This window comes from Morone saxatilis, unplaced genomic scaffold (assembly GCF_004916995.1).
Source record: "Morone saxatilis isolate NCDOM2014 unplaced genomic scaffold, NCSU_SB_2.0 Contig9, whole genome shotgun sequence".
Classification (NCBI taxonomy): domain Eukaryota; kingdom Metazoa; phylum Chordata; class Actinopteri; family Moronidae; genus Morone; species Morone saxatilis.
Window position 1 is genome coordinate 3,515,587 of NW_023340268.1, and position 14,168 is coordinate 3,529,754.

At 39.9% G+C, this 14,168-nt stretch overlaps 1 protein-coding gene across 1 annotated transcript in view; it reads left to right on the forward strand.

Annotated features, from left to right (window-relative positions):
• Window positions 1-6,784, forward strand: part of atp1a3a (ATPase Na+/K+ transporting subunit alpha 3a) — a 24,848-nt gene extending 18,064 nt beyond the window's left edge. Inside the window, exons 11-19 of the mRNA XM_035681894.1 lie at window positions 2,213-2,363; window positions 2,493-2,661; window positions 2,962-3,116; window positions 3,685-3,808; window positions 4,137-4,282; window positions 4,597-4,727; window positions 5,479-5,580; window positions 5,908-5,999; window positions 6,545-6,784. Of these exons, the coding sequence (XP_035537787.1) occupies window positions 2,213-2,363; window positions 2,493-2,661; window positions 2,962-3,116; window positions 3,685-3,808; window positions 4,137-4,282; window positions 4,597-4,727; window positions 5,479-5,580; window positions 5,908-5,999; window positions 6,545-6,573 (1,099 nt within the window). The 3' untranslated portion in view covers window positions 6,574-6,784. The remainder of the gene's footprint in view (window positions 1-2,212; window positions 2,364-2,492; window positions 2,662-2,961; window positions 3,117-3,684; window positions 3,809-4,136; window positions 4,283-4,596; window positions 4,728-5,478; window positions 5,581-5,907; window positions 6,000-6,544) is intronic.
• The last annotated feature ends 7,384 nt before the right edge of the window (window positions 6,785-14,168 follow it).

The following is a 14,168-nucleotide window of genomic DNA, read 5'->3' on the forward strand; positions in this document are numbered from 1 at the left end:
CATGAAAGGATATAATGATGAGTATGAGTGAACAAAAATAATTCAACTACATACTATGCCAAAAACAGTATGAATTCATCCACAGCAACATGCAAACAGCCATTCATTCAAGCATTTAAATGCCAGCTGGAAAGTGCAAACCTACCTATGCACCGCAATCCGGCACTTGCCCACGGCGTCAGGCCACCAGCAGCACGGGGAGGGTCAATCATGGACATGAGCCTACGAACAAAGTGTCTGTCTGGAAGTTGACGTCATCTGTGTCGAAGGCAAAAAACCTTTGGGATACTTGTACCCTCTGGCAGGAACAGAGCAGAAACCTGGAAACAAATTAATTAAATAGAAACAAGGACGATACTTCGCCAATAAGATACAGATATACCGTTATTGCTAAGCTCTAATTCCAAATCATGAACTTTTGTTAAATTACCACTTATTTACTATCTTCTATCGTCCCACCCAGTACTCCTCCTCCGAGCCCCCAGTTCCAGATAGGCATTCTGAAACCTCTTTCAACTCATCATCCATGGCTGCTCCTTGCCCTGCAACATGAATCTGGTGCAGCGCCAGAGATCCTCTCTGGGCTCCCTTCATCACCAACGGTAGCGATTGTCGTTTTCATCTTCACCTTCCGTGAATTGAGAGCTGATGGGAAAATATTTTAGTGTTATTATTAAACCATTAACAATCTATGTAGCCTATTTACTACGACATATCTGTAGATCGTATGCATTATTCTTAGTTACTTGAGTAAGCAAAGGGGGCAACCTGGTACTTGTTGTGGAGTTGAAGGGATCTCGGCCACCTTCTGTTCTTGTCCCTCATGCCTTGACAGAGCCACAGGACAGCTCAATACACTCAAGCAGGCTGCTCAGAGGCGTCGCCAGCCACATCACGCTTAAGGAATGGGCAAAGAGTCCTGCCAGCCTGAACACAGCACGGTTGCACAAGAAAGCAGCGACGCGGGCCAATACACCCATGTTTTGGAGCTTTTGTCAAAGGAGCACTACCTACCTACCAACAAAACCCACAACACCACCACACCCACCGCCTCATAATGATAAAAAAGACAAAAAAAATGTACTGCCAAACGTCTCAACTTATCCCAGCCACCAAAGGGGCGGCAGCCACACCCAGCAACTTGTTGTTTGCCTAAACCTTCTTTTTTCTTTCAGAAACTGTCAACTGTCAAGACAAGGATAAAATTATATCCACCGCCTGAAAACCCCACTTCTTGAGCTTTTCTAGTCCTATGGTTTAAAATTAACAAAAATTCAATGTAACTAACCCTTAGGGTTCTACCATTCCCGTTTATATTTTCACTGCTATTTTGGCTGTGTTCAATGAATGAAGCTCAAACTTGCCAAAGTTATTCATTTTGCAATTTTGTTTAGAATTCTGTCTTAGTTCCTTAAAATTAGCCTAAATGCTAGGCTACGCACAAACTCAACAAACAAACAAACAAAATGTGACTTTGTTTTGGATTCCTCTCAGGCTGTTGATGCTGGTGCACTGCAGTCATGGTTAATCAAGTATGAGCAGTAGTAGTCATTTTAGGGATGGCAAGCATTACAGCACACAGAGCGCTTAAAATAATCATGGCTCCGAGAGCGAGGATGGCTCCTCTCCTCCTCGAGGACTCTGATTCCTCCACGGAGGAGGCCTCAGAGGTAAAGACAGACGATCTGGTGTCTAGCCCAGACTCATCTGAAGACTCATCTGAAGCTGAAATTGATGAAGCAGCAGCAAAATGGACTTCAAAAAATGGAAAAATAACTGGTCTCAAACAAACTCTGAGACTTTAAATAGAGACTGAAATAACTTGATTTCAACCAAACATACAGTTTATGAGTACTAGGAACTTTGCAGATGTTCATTTCGGATGCTAGTAAGTATTGCTGCCATAGAAAAACCAAGGTCATAACATTCTTAATATTTTGCAGAGAGACACAGTTTAATGCACACTGTGTGATATCAGGAGAGAGAGAGAGAGAGAGAGAGGGGGGGGGGGGGGAAACTCACCAGACTGGTCCTCGGTGGTGTCAGCCTCGTGGATCTGGTTGTCGAACCACATGTGGGCCACGGTCATCCTTAGACTGTAGATGCTCAATGTAGCCTTTTACATTTTTTAGCAGCTTTTATATGACAGTAGCTTCTATAATTTGGTATACAGAAGTGTATAAGAGGGTTTTGATTCATCTGTGTTGTGTAGGGATGCCAAGGCCTGTGTGATCCACGGTACAGATCTGAAAGACCTCGATCAGGATCAGATGGACGATATTTTGAGGAACCACACAGAGATTGTCTTCGCCAGAACTTCCCCACAGCAGAAACTTATCATTGTAGAAGGCTGCCAGAGACAGGTACATTTACTGTAACACAGTTGTTAAATTTAAATAGGCAAACAAGCATGTAATGGAAAAAATAAGTGCATTTTTAGCATTGAATAGGGAATGAAAACCCCTAAATTGTGTGTCCTACTTTTCTGTCAGGGTGCCATCGTGGCTGTGACAGGTGACGGTGTGAACGACTCTCCTGCCCTGAAGAAGGCTGATATCGGTGTTGCCATGGGAATCTCTGGCTCAGACGTGTCCAAACAAGCTGCAGACATGATCCTGCTGGACGACAACTTTGCCTCCATCGTCACTGGTGTAGAGGAAGGTCAGGGATTAACAAAAAAAGTGAAGACAGGAGGATGTGAAGAATGGTTTTTAGAGTAAACCTAAGATATCCAGATAAAAATCATGTAGGTTGCAATATACTGTCCATTCCATTTCAAGAGACATAGCGCAAGTAGGTAATTTTTGAGTCAGCAAGAAAAATGTTGTACTTCTGTGTTAATAAGTTAGTAACAATGTTTTCTATATTTAAAAGCTAGCCGTGTTAGCTTAGGTGTGGGTTTTACCTCACATGGAGTAGTAGCAGCCTGTATTTATTTATACACCACCTTCATCCTTACAGGACGTCTGATCTTTGACAACTTAAAGAAGTCCATTGCATACACTCTGACCAGCAACATCCCAGAGATCACCCCCTTCCTGTTCTTCATCTTGGTCAACATCCCACTGCCTCTGGGCACCATCACCATCCTCTGCATCGACCTGGGAACTGACATGGTAAGGGAAGCAAACATACCGAAAAAAACAGGTAACGACACAGTGAGACGCCAGACACACTCACATACTCACAGCTTTAATGTGTTTATGCCCATTCCTGCGATAAAAAAGCAGAAGCCAATGCAAGAACCCACTTTTCCAATCACAGGTGGCCCCACACATTCAGCTCTTTTACATGCTTGCATGCCTAATCTTTAATCACTCACGCGTGCACAGTGAAGCAGTAAAGCTCAGCTGTACACAAACGTGAAACGTATATATTCATGTCAGTTTCCTAGGTGGCAAATATTTGCAGTAATGCCTGGTAATTATCATCAGGGCAGCACACACAGGTGTTCAGTCAGGTAGTAATGGTCAATTTTGTGCTATTTTCTACATTCTATATGCTACTATTCAAGTTGATGCCTAAAATGATACATAAAAAAGACACTAGGTGGCAGTGTAGGACCAGCACTGTTTTTCAGGCTTGGAAAGTGTTGCATGTTAGAATAAATAAATAAATTATTTTACTGAAGTCACAAATCAGCACTATAACAACACCTCTCTCTGTTTCTCTCTCCTCTGGCAGGTACCAGCCATCTCTCTCGCCTATGAAGCAGCAGAGAGTGACATCATGAAGCGCCAGCCCAGAAACCCACTGAGGGACAAACTGGTCAACGAGAGACTCATCAGCATCGCCTATGGACAGATTGGTAGGTGCCATGATTATATTGTTCGACATACTGTACAGACTGTAAACAGTGTAAAAGGTGCTGTGTGACGCATTTTATAACCCGTAAATCATCAGCACATTAATTTAAAAAAGATAATTGCATGCAATTATTGTTGACATGCAAGACCCAGTAAATGCAACAAATCTTTTTGCTTTTCGGCCAGTTCCCATTGATGGCCAGTCAATCCGAACAAAACCTTTTTTCTACAGTATATCATATCATAATATTCTATGATTTTTATTGGTGTATAGGATTTTACTTTTTCAGATAAACCTAATCTATGAGTGACTAAACTCTGTGTCTGCAGGTATGATCCAAGCTCTTGGCGGGTTCTTTGCCTATTTTGTCATCATGGCTGAAAATGGTTTTCTGCCGTCCGAGCTTGTTGGTATCCGACTCAACTGGGACGATCGCTCCACCAACGACCTGGAGGACAGCTACGGGCAGCAATGGGTATGAGTGACCTGACCCAGTATCAGTGTTCCCCTTTTTCCGTTATGTTCACTTGTATGGAGGAGTTATGTTTGAGAGACCTGATACAATATCAAGATATTCCCCTCTTGTGTGTTGTGATATTATTCAAAGATACTCGTGAAAAAACATTTCCTTTACAATTCATTTAATAGCAGTGATTTTTAAATGATAAAAAAAACATTGATGTAAATGAAAGAGAAACAGCTCCAGCTGACATCTATTTAAATAGTAAACAGTGAAAGAAGACCCGACATAACACATCTGTTTCTCTGAACCTCTCTCTCTCTGTACAGACCTACGAGCAGCGTAAGATTGTGGAGTTCACTTGCCACACAGCCTTCTTCGTCAGTATTGTGGTGGTGCAGTGGGCAGATGTCATCATCTGCAAGACCAGACGTAACTCTGTGTTCCAGCAGGGCATGAAGTAAGTCAGAACATTATATGAGGATGTGTTTGTCTGAATAATGCTCCACAAAATAAACATTATTGTACACACAACCTATGATGTAGCTAATGATGGCCACGTTTGACTTTATTTGAGTATTTCTATTTTCTGCTACTTTATACTCTGCTATATTTCAGAGGTCAATATTCTACTTTTTACTCCACAATCAACCCAACTCACTGGCAGGGTTCTTTTTCTGTCTCACATAGTAGTTTGAAAGACTGAATGAAGGACTTCTGCTTCTCAAGTTCAGGTTCTTTTATTGTCATGTACACAACAATTACAGTGAAGCAGTCTTTGACAATGAAATCTCTCTCTTCTAAAGGTTTATACATTGTTGTGTAGGTACTTTTATTTCAAATCAATCTGAATAGGTCCATCCATCGCTGTACAGTCTTTTCTCTGAAGTACAGTGTCAGTTACAAAAACAGGTGTAAGCATTAAACTTGTCTGTGAAAGAAGAAAAACGGAGGAATAAATGGGGACTGTGGTGGCGACGAGGCATTGCTTCGGTTCGGTTGTTGCAGTTTTCCACAGCTGCCACTAGATATCGCTCTATTCTGCAGGAAATGAAGCCATTTTATGATCTAAAAGTAGATGTAGATAGAAACTGCTGCCGTCCTCTGTTGATAGAAGAGCAGAACAGAGGCAAGACGACTTCTTATCTTTTCTTCTCTCCACCATGTGTGCTGTAATTAACCCTCTTTTTTTTGCATTTATCTTCTCACAGGAATAAGATTTTGATCTTTGGCCTGTTTGAGGAAACAGCTCTGGCTGCTTTCCTGTCCTACTGCCCAGGAATGGATGTGGCACTAAGGATGTACCCACTCAAGTAAGTGACATTGACGTCATTACATTACCAGGATATAGTCCTCCATGTTTACTTTTGGGGTAACAAATTATGGAAGATTGTATAAATGTAATCCCAATACTGAAAACACAATACAGTTTGTTTGTATGGCCCAATATCATTGATGTCTCAGTGGGCTTAACAAGCCAACAGCAGATCACAGTCTTTACTGGTTAGTATTAAACAAAATATTGTTTCCATTTGAGACAGGTAATGAGTATTCAATGAGTACTGTGTTCTTCATACTGTCTCTCAGTTCTCACCTAACCACTGCTCTTACTCTCCATCATTCCCTCTGTTCTCTCTCAGGCCCAGTTGGTGGTTCTGTGCGTTCCCGTACAGTTTCCTCATCTTTGTTTACGATGAAATCCGAAAACTCATCCTTCGCCGAAACCCCGGAGGTAAGACAACACACACATACAGTACGCTCTCACACATACTATATACATGTACTGTAGTTTCAGTACCAACTTTTTAGTCCCCGCCTTTTTTAAAGGCAGGTAAAAGCTTCATAATTCACAGGTAGGGTATTTACTGACATATTTTATGTCGTAGAACGAAACCAGGAAATCTCTCAGGCTTGTGTTAACCACAGAACTTATTTCAGGCGTCTAACCTAAAACCTGTTGACTCTGAGATGGAACCAGAGGTGCAAAAGTGCCAACTCATGTCCAGGCTTTAGGACTCAGTCCTGCCATACCCTTTTGAAAAACATTACATGAGTCATACATTTCACAGATCACAGATTAATGATTTATATATTTAGTACCACTGCATCAGGTTAAGCTTTTTAGGACATTGTGCATGAAAATATCCAGGAAGACCTTACAGTTTGAAATAGTATTTTTGCTCTAATGTTAATCACTAAATAAATGTTGATAGGTAACTCTTCTCTCTTTCTCTTTTTTCTTGTTTCCCTCTTCTTCTCTCCTCTGCGTCTCTATAGGCTGGGTGGAAAAAGAGACCTACTACTAAATTATCAGAGCATCATTTACTTCGCACCCCGCCTTCCCCTGAACTCATTCCTCCTTCTCTATCTCCCCCTCTCTTCTCCTTCCCTTCATCTATCCCTCCTCTCCTGTCACCATATCCAAACTGTACAAGAAAACAATGTTTACTTCTCCTCCGTCCTCCTCCTCCTCTCCACCCTCCCATCCTCATATCCTAAAGAAACAAAAAAAAAAAACAATAACGCCAAGACGCCGAGAGGACCAAGGACAGAGGAGGAGAGGATGGGGTGGTTTTGTAAATCTCCCCCTCTCCTCTCTGTCCCTCTGTCCTCTTTTTTTCTATACAGCACTAGTCTGCCAGTAACACTGTTGTGCCGATGCTCATTACTGCACTGTCAGCTGCAGCCACTCTTCGTGTGTACTCAAACTACACAGCTGCGTGGACGAGAATAAAGAACAGAATTACAAGAATAAAGACAAAAACCTGACTGTTCCACTGCTATCACTCTTGCCAAGCAGAACAACAACATGGCAGCTCCCGTCTAGACTCCCAACTGGCGTATGAGCACGTGGGTGGCGTCAGTTTTTTTTGTTTTGTTTGTTTGTTGTTTTGTTTTTCCTGTCAGAGAACAGCCACCCAGATCCAGCTCTCTAATCACTGCCATTTCCTACCATTCGCCTGCTACGACTTTACTTCTTCCCTCCTTTTCTCTCTTCCTCTTTCTACTTACTCACTGCCAATCTTCTACTGCCGTTCTCTGTCCCTCCTCCTCTTCCTCCTCCTCCTCTTCCTCCTCCCCTATCAATAAAGAATCAATCTCACCATAAAACTTAAGCACTCACTCACACACCCCTCAACAGAGTGGGAAAAAACAGTTCCCTTTCTACTCCTTCTCTCCCTCCTTCCCTCCCTCCTTCCCCTCCTTCCTCCCTCCCCATGTGTTATTTTCTGCTTGTGTTGTTGTTGTTTTCTAATAGACGACTGGGTGTTTTTTTTAAAACAAAATTGTTCGTAAAGTTTTACGTTTTCTGTTGTTGTTTTTTTTAAGTTTGGAATGGGTCTGAGAGCTTCTTGTTTTCATTCGGACATGACAAAGCACACCATCTCGTCCTCCTCCTTTCCTCTCCTCTCCCACACTCCTCCTTTACCCCAAACCTCCTGACTGCCTCCCATCCCCCCGTCCTCACCCTGCCTCTCTATCTGTCCCTGTTTGTCTATCTGTTTGTGAACACCGTGCAAAAACCCTCCGTCCTTGTAAACCTACAACCTCCTCTTATTCGCCCGGCCCGCAACCTCCCCCCTCAACCCCAACCAACCTCACCCCTGTTAAAAAAAATACAATCTTTCTGTGTCCTCGGAAAAAGAGATTTCTCTCCAATTTCATTATTTAAATCAGTGGAAATACCTAATGAGGCACTGTACCTTAACATGTGAAACAGCAGCAAAAAAAGAAAATGAAATAAAAGTAGAAGGATCTCTCTTTTTTCAGCTTGGTCTCGAGTTTGTTTTGGTGTGGAGTTTTGTCAGAAAATGGAAATAAATGCTGTGACCAACTCTTATTTATGGCAGTAGTGTGACGTCATCTGTTTTCTACCTAAAGAGTTTCATCATGTCAGAGGAAATTCTACAAATAACATGTCTACACATAGGCCATGCAGTTAGGAGACATCATTTAGTTGAAATTGCGTGGCTCGAAGTACTGGAAGACAAATGAAGACTGAAGAACCAGATGCTACATTTTGGTACATAATGAACGATTGATTTCATTATCACCCATCGGTTCAACACTCAGATGAGGACTTCAACAACTCCTAACAGGTATCAGATTTATATTAACATGATACATATATGTATATAATATTAACATGAGCACTGTAGTCAACAACAGTCTCACCACAATGTCCATTTTAGTGGCTGTGTCACATGATCTCCCTCAGCAGATGGAAGCTGTGCAGTTGTCATGAAAATATAATAGATGTTTAAATGTCCTTGTCTCCCAGCACTTTAAACTTGTAATATAGATATTTGGCCACTTGGAGGCAGTGGAAGCAAGTTGTGATCACTGCATTGACAGCACAGTTTAAGTTGATATAGTGAAGTAGTTGGCAAACAGTTGCTTATCTACACATTCATCAGTTGCAGAGCAACATTATCATTCATTTGGAGTCCTGTTTGTGTCCAGCTGATAAATATAATTCCAATATTCACTCTCATTTAGCTGTTTTTGGTTGTGGGACAGCAAAACAACGAGCTGAAACTCACTGTAAAGCTTTGTAAAGCTAAAGGGAGCCGCAGATTCAGGTGATAATTCATCTCTACGAGCTGCCACTTCACATTGTCATTTGTTATTATAAAAATATCAATTATAGCAGCTTTAATGAGTTCCTGTAAAAGTTTAAGATAAAAAGTTAATTCTTGACTGAAATATCAATTTGACGCCCTCTAATGAAGATCATGTCTGATGACTGAAAGCTCCAGAACTGCTGCTAAATGGTTTGTTTAATCAGCTCAAGCTCAAGAATGAAATTTCAATCACAACCTTTTAAACTAACAAGTCCTGAAAGTGCTCAGAAAGAAAGGAAACTCCATGACAGCTGGGCCACTCCTGCTGAAGAAGAACACGCAACAGAAAACGTACTACATGGATCCTTCTGTTGAAATTGTTTCCAAAAGTCGAGAATGCACTTCTGATCAACAATATTAGTATTGTAGGTTGTTAAAGTGCTAGTTGGCTGCCTGGGTTGCCAGTTCATTATGAACTCTGCTTCATCATGGTTTGTTCACTGCTTCGTTTATTAACACTATCAACTGTAGGTCAGGGCTAATGTGTTTGCTTTTCTCCTCTTTATGATATAAAGTAACTCCCTGTTGTTTTTCTTTGTTGGTATGAGAACGCTGCCTCTCACACACACTTGTGCCTGTGAACAGGCGAGGCTTGTGTGATGTCTCAAGAGGAATTAAACCCTACAGCCGCCGGGGGAAAATATGTTTTTACTTTAACAGAACAGAAGAACCAGGACATTATTTGGCTTGAGGTTGGGTGACCACACCACTGGTAAACACACTCACAGAGGACATCTTCATGTAACACAGCACAAACAAAGCACCACAGAAATAAAGTTGCTCCACAATGCATTATAAATCTTCTTTGTGTTATTTGCAGGTTCATCATCATACTTGGATTGGAAAATGATTAGAGTCTTATGTAGGTTTTGGAATCCACAATCTGATAAAAAAAATATAATAATGTAGGTTACTTTCCTACTCTGCTCATCGTACTGACACAAGTACATTTACAATATAGATTGTGTAATAGTTAACTTTAGGAAAATGGTTCTCAAATACACAACATAAAAAAATATATTTATTATTTATGTTTTAACATTTGTAATGATGTAACCTCAGTTGACATATATGGCACAGAACATGAATAGTACAAAATAATTTTATCATATTGATTTAAATCTTCTAACACAATAAAACCAGTAATTTTAAGAAGAGTTAGAGTTATACAACTAATGGAAAAATATTGAGTTTTTTATTGTTTACACTCTATTTTAATTATTTAAACAACTGTATTGATTATGAACGTATTTTGGTCGTACTGAATGTAGCTTATTAGTGACGTTTTTCACTTTTCAGCCTTCAAAGTAAGACACATTCATCAATTTGTACATTAATTGCAGGAATGTCCCATTAGAAAAGCCTAGAAACGGAAACGTACTCAGTTTGGGTTCGATAGTTTTATGCTTCAACTTGTGAACGGATGAGTCTCTCTCACACACACACACACGCACACAGAGTGACTGAGAGCAACGGTGTCCATGTTTCATGAATACTATTACAAGCCTCACAGAGCAAATGAGTGCTCCTGCCCACTTGACACACACACACACACACACCCTTCTAACCCAGGGATATAGGTCACCTCTTTTCGTTCCTTGTTTTCCTCTCTCCTGTTTCCTTGTCTCTGGAGTTTGGTGCAACCTACGCTACTCTAATTTCTTCCTGTTGTTCATTAACTACAGTTAGAAAGTTAAACCGGATAAATTCGCACATGATAAGCTGTTAGGTGTGTGGATTTTTCTGTTTTAAATCTGTTGGCTGCCTGCTTTGGATAGAAGCTGTTCTCTCTAATTCATACACAATATGTATGTAAATTTCCTTAGGAGAAAAAAAGTGTTTTAAAAAGTCTTGGGTACAACAATGTAAGTAAGGCAGAAAGGCAACAAACTACTTGAATGGAAAAGTTTACTTAACGTGGCTGCCAAACTAAACAAATATCTGATGTAGATGTAGATCTTAATCTGTTACTGGAATTGTTCGAATAACTATCCACAAAGAAGTTATTTTCAAAGTTTGGTCAATGAAAACTATAAAATAAATAATTGTCAGAGGAAATCTTAAGCAGAATATATTTTGTTATCAATCACATTTATCACTTATAAAGCGGTGTGTCAGCCACAGTACAGAGGTGTGTCTGTGCTTCCATCCTCTGGAGACAGTTATTTAACAAGGGAAACACATATTGTTATATATTGCTCACTGTTATAATTGCTTACTTATTAGATTTTATGCAGATCAGTTTATAAAATGTGCATCATTTGTCAGAGATTAAAATACCAAATAGTACAAGCTGTAAAAACATAGTTCCACTTTTACAACATTAAAATGCTGCTTAGTACACATGAATGATTCAGTAATAATCCAATTATATATTGGGGGCCATTTTCATAACATGTACTTTAACTTGAAATACTTTAAGTGCCTTTTGCAGTGACACAAAGGTATCAAGGAAATACTTACTGTGTTCCTACAGCAGAGGTACAAGTGCAGAAGTACAGGAAACAATGGGGTAAAGAAAACATCTAAATAAAATACTGTATTACACTGTAAGTACTTTTTAAATTACCTAGTACTGTAAAGGAGCTGAAGTATGTGTAGCACTTACTTAAACAAAAAACAACACCTTTATAATAAACTTTATAATACAACCTGTAACTACACTGTAATTACAGTCATGAATAAGGGAACACTTCATTTTGCAGCCCAGCATTTAATCATCATTTTACACACAACTTAAACACACTCCATAATACTATTAATTATTTTACGGTTATAAAGGCACGCCCTTCACACAGCTTTTGTTTGGCAGCAACAAAAATAATGTGAAGAAACATTAAAACTGTTAACCCATTGTTTGCCTTGTCACCCAGAAATACTGCCACTGTACCCTGTAATTATTGAATACATATTCAGTAATATAAAAAATAAATTCTTAACTATTTATTTCTAGATCCCTCTTAAACACAAAGTAGTGACCTCCTTCCTCTCTAACATTTGTCTTCTTTCCTTACTTACATATACTGCAGGCACCCAGTAGGTACTCTGATGCTACCCTGTATACAACAAATATTTACCCTTTTTACACACAATTTGAAGACTGTAATCTAAACCCTTACCCATTTTGCTGCTAATACATTTGTACTTTTACTAAAATAAGATTTTGGATGTAGGACTTTCTCATGTAGTATTATTTCACTGTGGCATTGCTACTTTTACATAAATAGAGGATATGAATACTTCTTCCACCACTGATGTAGATGTACATGCATGAAGTCAATCGATTCGAAACTCATTATCTCTTTACAAACATCTGACTTCAGCCTTTATTAGAGGCTTTCTATCAACGTTGTATGTTTAATTTCACATTCACATCTGATAAGCTCTTCTTCTTTGTGTGCATATGGATGCTTGTATTGTTCTTGCTTTCCTTTTTGTTCTCTCTTGCCTCTGTATGTAATGTAAGTAATGTCCTATAAGCCCCTGTGAGCTGGGCACCCTCGGGTGTGTGACACTCGAATAAAAGTATTCAATTCATAAGGACACACACACACACACACAGAGATCCACTAACAAATATCTGTTAGAATAAAAAAGAGAGGAGATGCCTTATAGCGGTGCAGCGCCACTCGACTCATAATGATGCACACACACACACACACACACACCTCCCTTTCTTATCCACCATAACAACCGCGCTAAAACACCTTTCCTCTGACACACACAAACACACACACACACACACACACCTTCTCTCAATCTTCTACCCACTTACACTCTCAGCCCCCTCCTACAACTACCTCTTTCTTCCAAATCACACACACACACACACACACACATCCTCTCTCAATCTCCTACCCGATTACACCCGCACGCTAAAACCCCTTTTTGCACACCTCCCCAACACACACATCTCCTACCTTCCCTAAAACCCTTTTCGTTTCCTCTGCTCTGACACACACACACACACACACACACACACTGGCTCTCTTCCACCAGTAAAGGTCAGTGTATGTATAATGCATCACAATCATCCCGTCTCACATGACCCTTCAATAAGAAACTTTTTTCTCTCTTTTCCATAAATTGATTAATGCTATTTTTTTTTTTTTTTCAGTTCTCATTCACCTCAAAATGAACAGCAGCCCCGATTATACGTTATATTATACGTTATTACACAGTAGAATTAAATTCACAATAGAGCAGAACTGCACAGCTGAATAACTGGAGACGGTGAAAGGATTAAAGTCTTAGCTCCATACTAATGTTAATGAATGCTTTTATGTTGACCCAACATATTTGTGCAAGATAATGACGTGAGAGTGAATGAAACACCGGTGAAAACGTGCACTTCCTGAAAGATAACATTGAAGATTGAGAAGACAGACAGTCGGAGGGTGCTGCAGCATATTCTCTGTAAGATATCTTTAAGAGTTTGTCCATCAAGTTTAAAATTTTGTGTTTCTTTGGAGTTGAAAGCTACAGAAACAAGAAATATTTAGTGTGTTAAATACATAGTATGTATTTTAGGATGTGTTGGTGTGTTGCCACAGGTACATTAAGTCCAGTCTGAGTAATAGACGCATTAATTGAAAGGTTCCTCAAATGCCAAAGACTTTAGTTATAATACCATGAGACAGGATTTTAGTATTACTTTGTCCTGATGATTACCAGGTAAACAGTAGAAACACGTCCTTTATGTGACTGAATAATCTCCCAGGAATCCTTAAACATATTTAATTTGTCCCCTCATTCATTTCAATGAACCATTCTGTGGTTGGGAACCAAAGTGGGCGGGCTGGTTTGCTCGTAGAAAGGTCACGATACGATTAGTAAACAATTCTCGACACCATTGTTTGCCCTCGATCCCTCTTTGATATCTGCTGATCCAATAGTAATATATAATAATAATAATAATACAGGTGCGCTCCATTGAATTTAGAAAAACATTTCATACAACCAAGCTCTTCTTTTTTATACTATATAATTAAAGCCAGTAAATACATATATATTTATACCAGTTAACTAATTAACAAAGTAGGCCATAAAACCTGCGGGGTAAATCCCCTGTACAGCGGCACTTGTTGCCTTCCTCGTGCTCTTCTTCTTCCTGTGGCATTTCTACGACAGACTAGAAGTCTCGTCACGGATTCAGCATTGACCTCCATTGTCACAAATCGTGCTCGTAGGCCCCGCCCCTTAAAATCAGACGTTCAAAGAGCTCAACGAGAACTGAAAACATCCTCTAAGAGTCGAACTCTGCACAGACATCATTC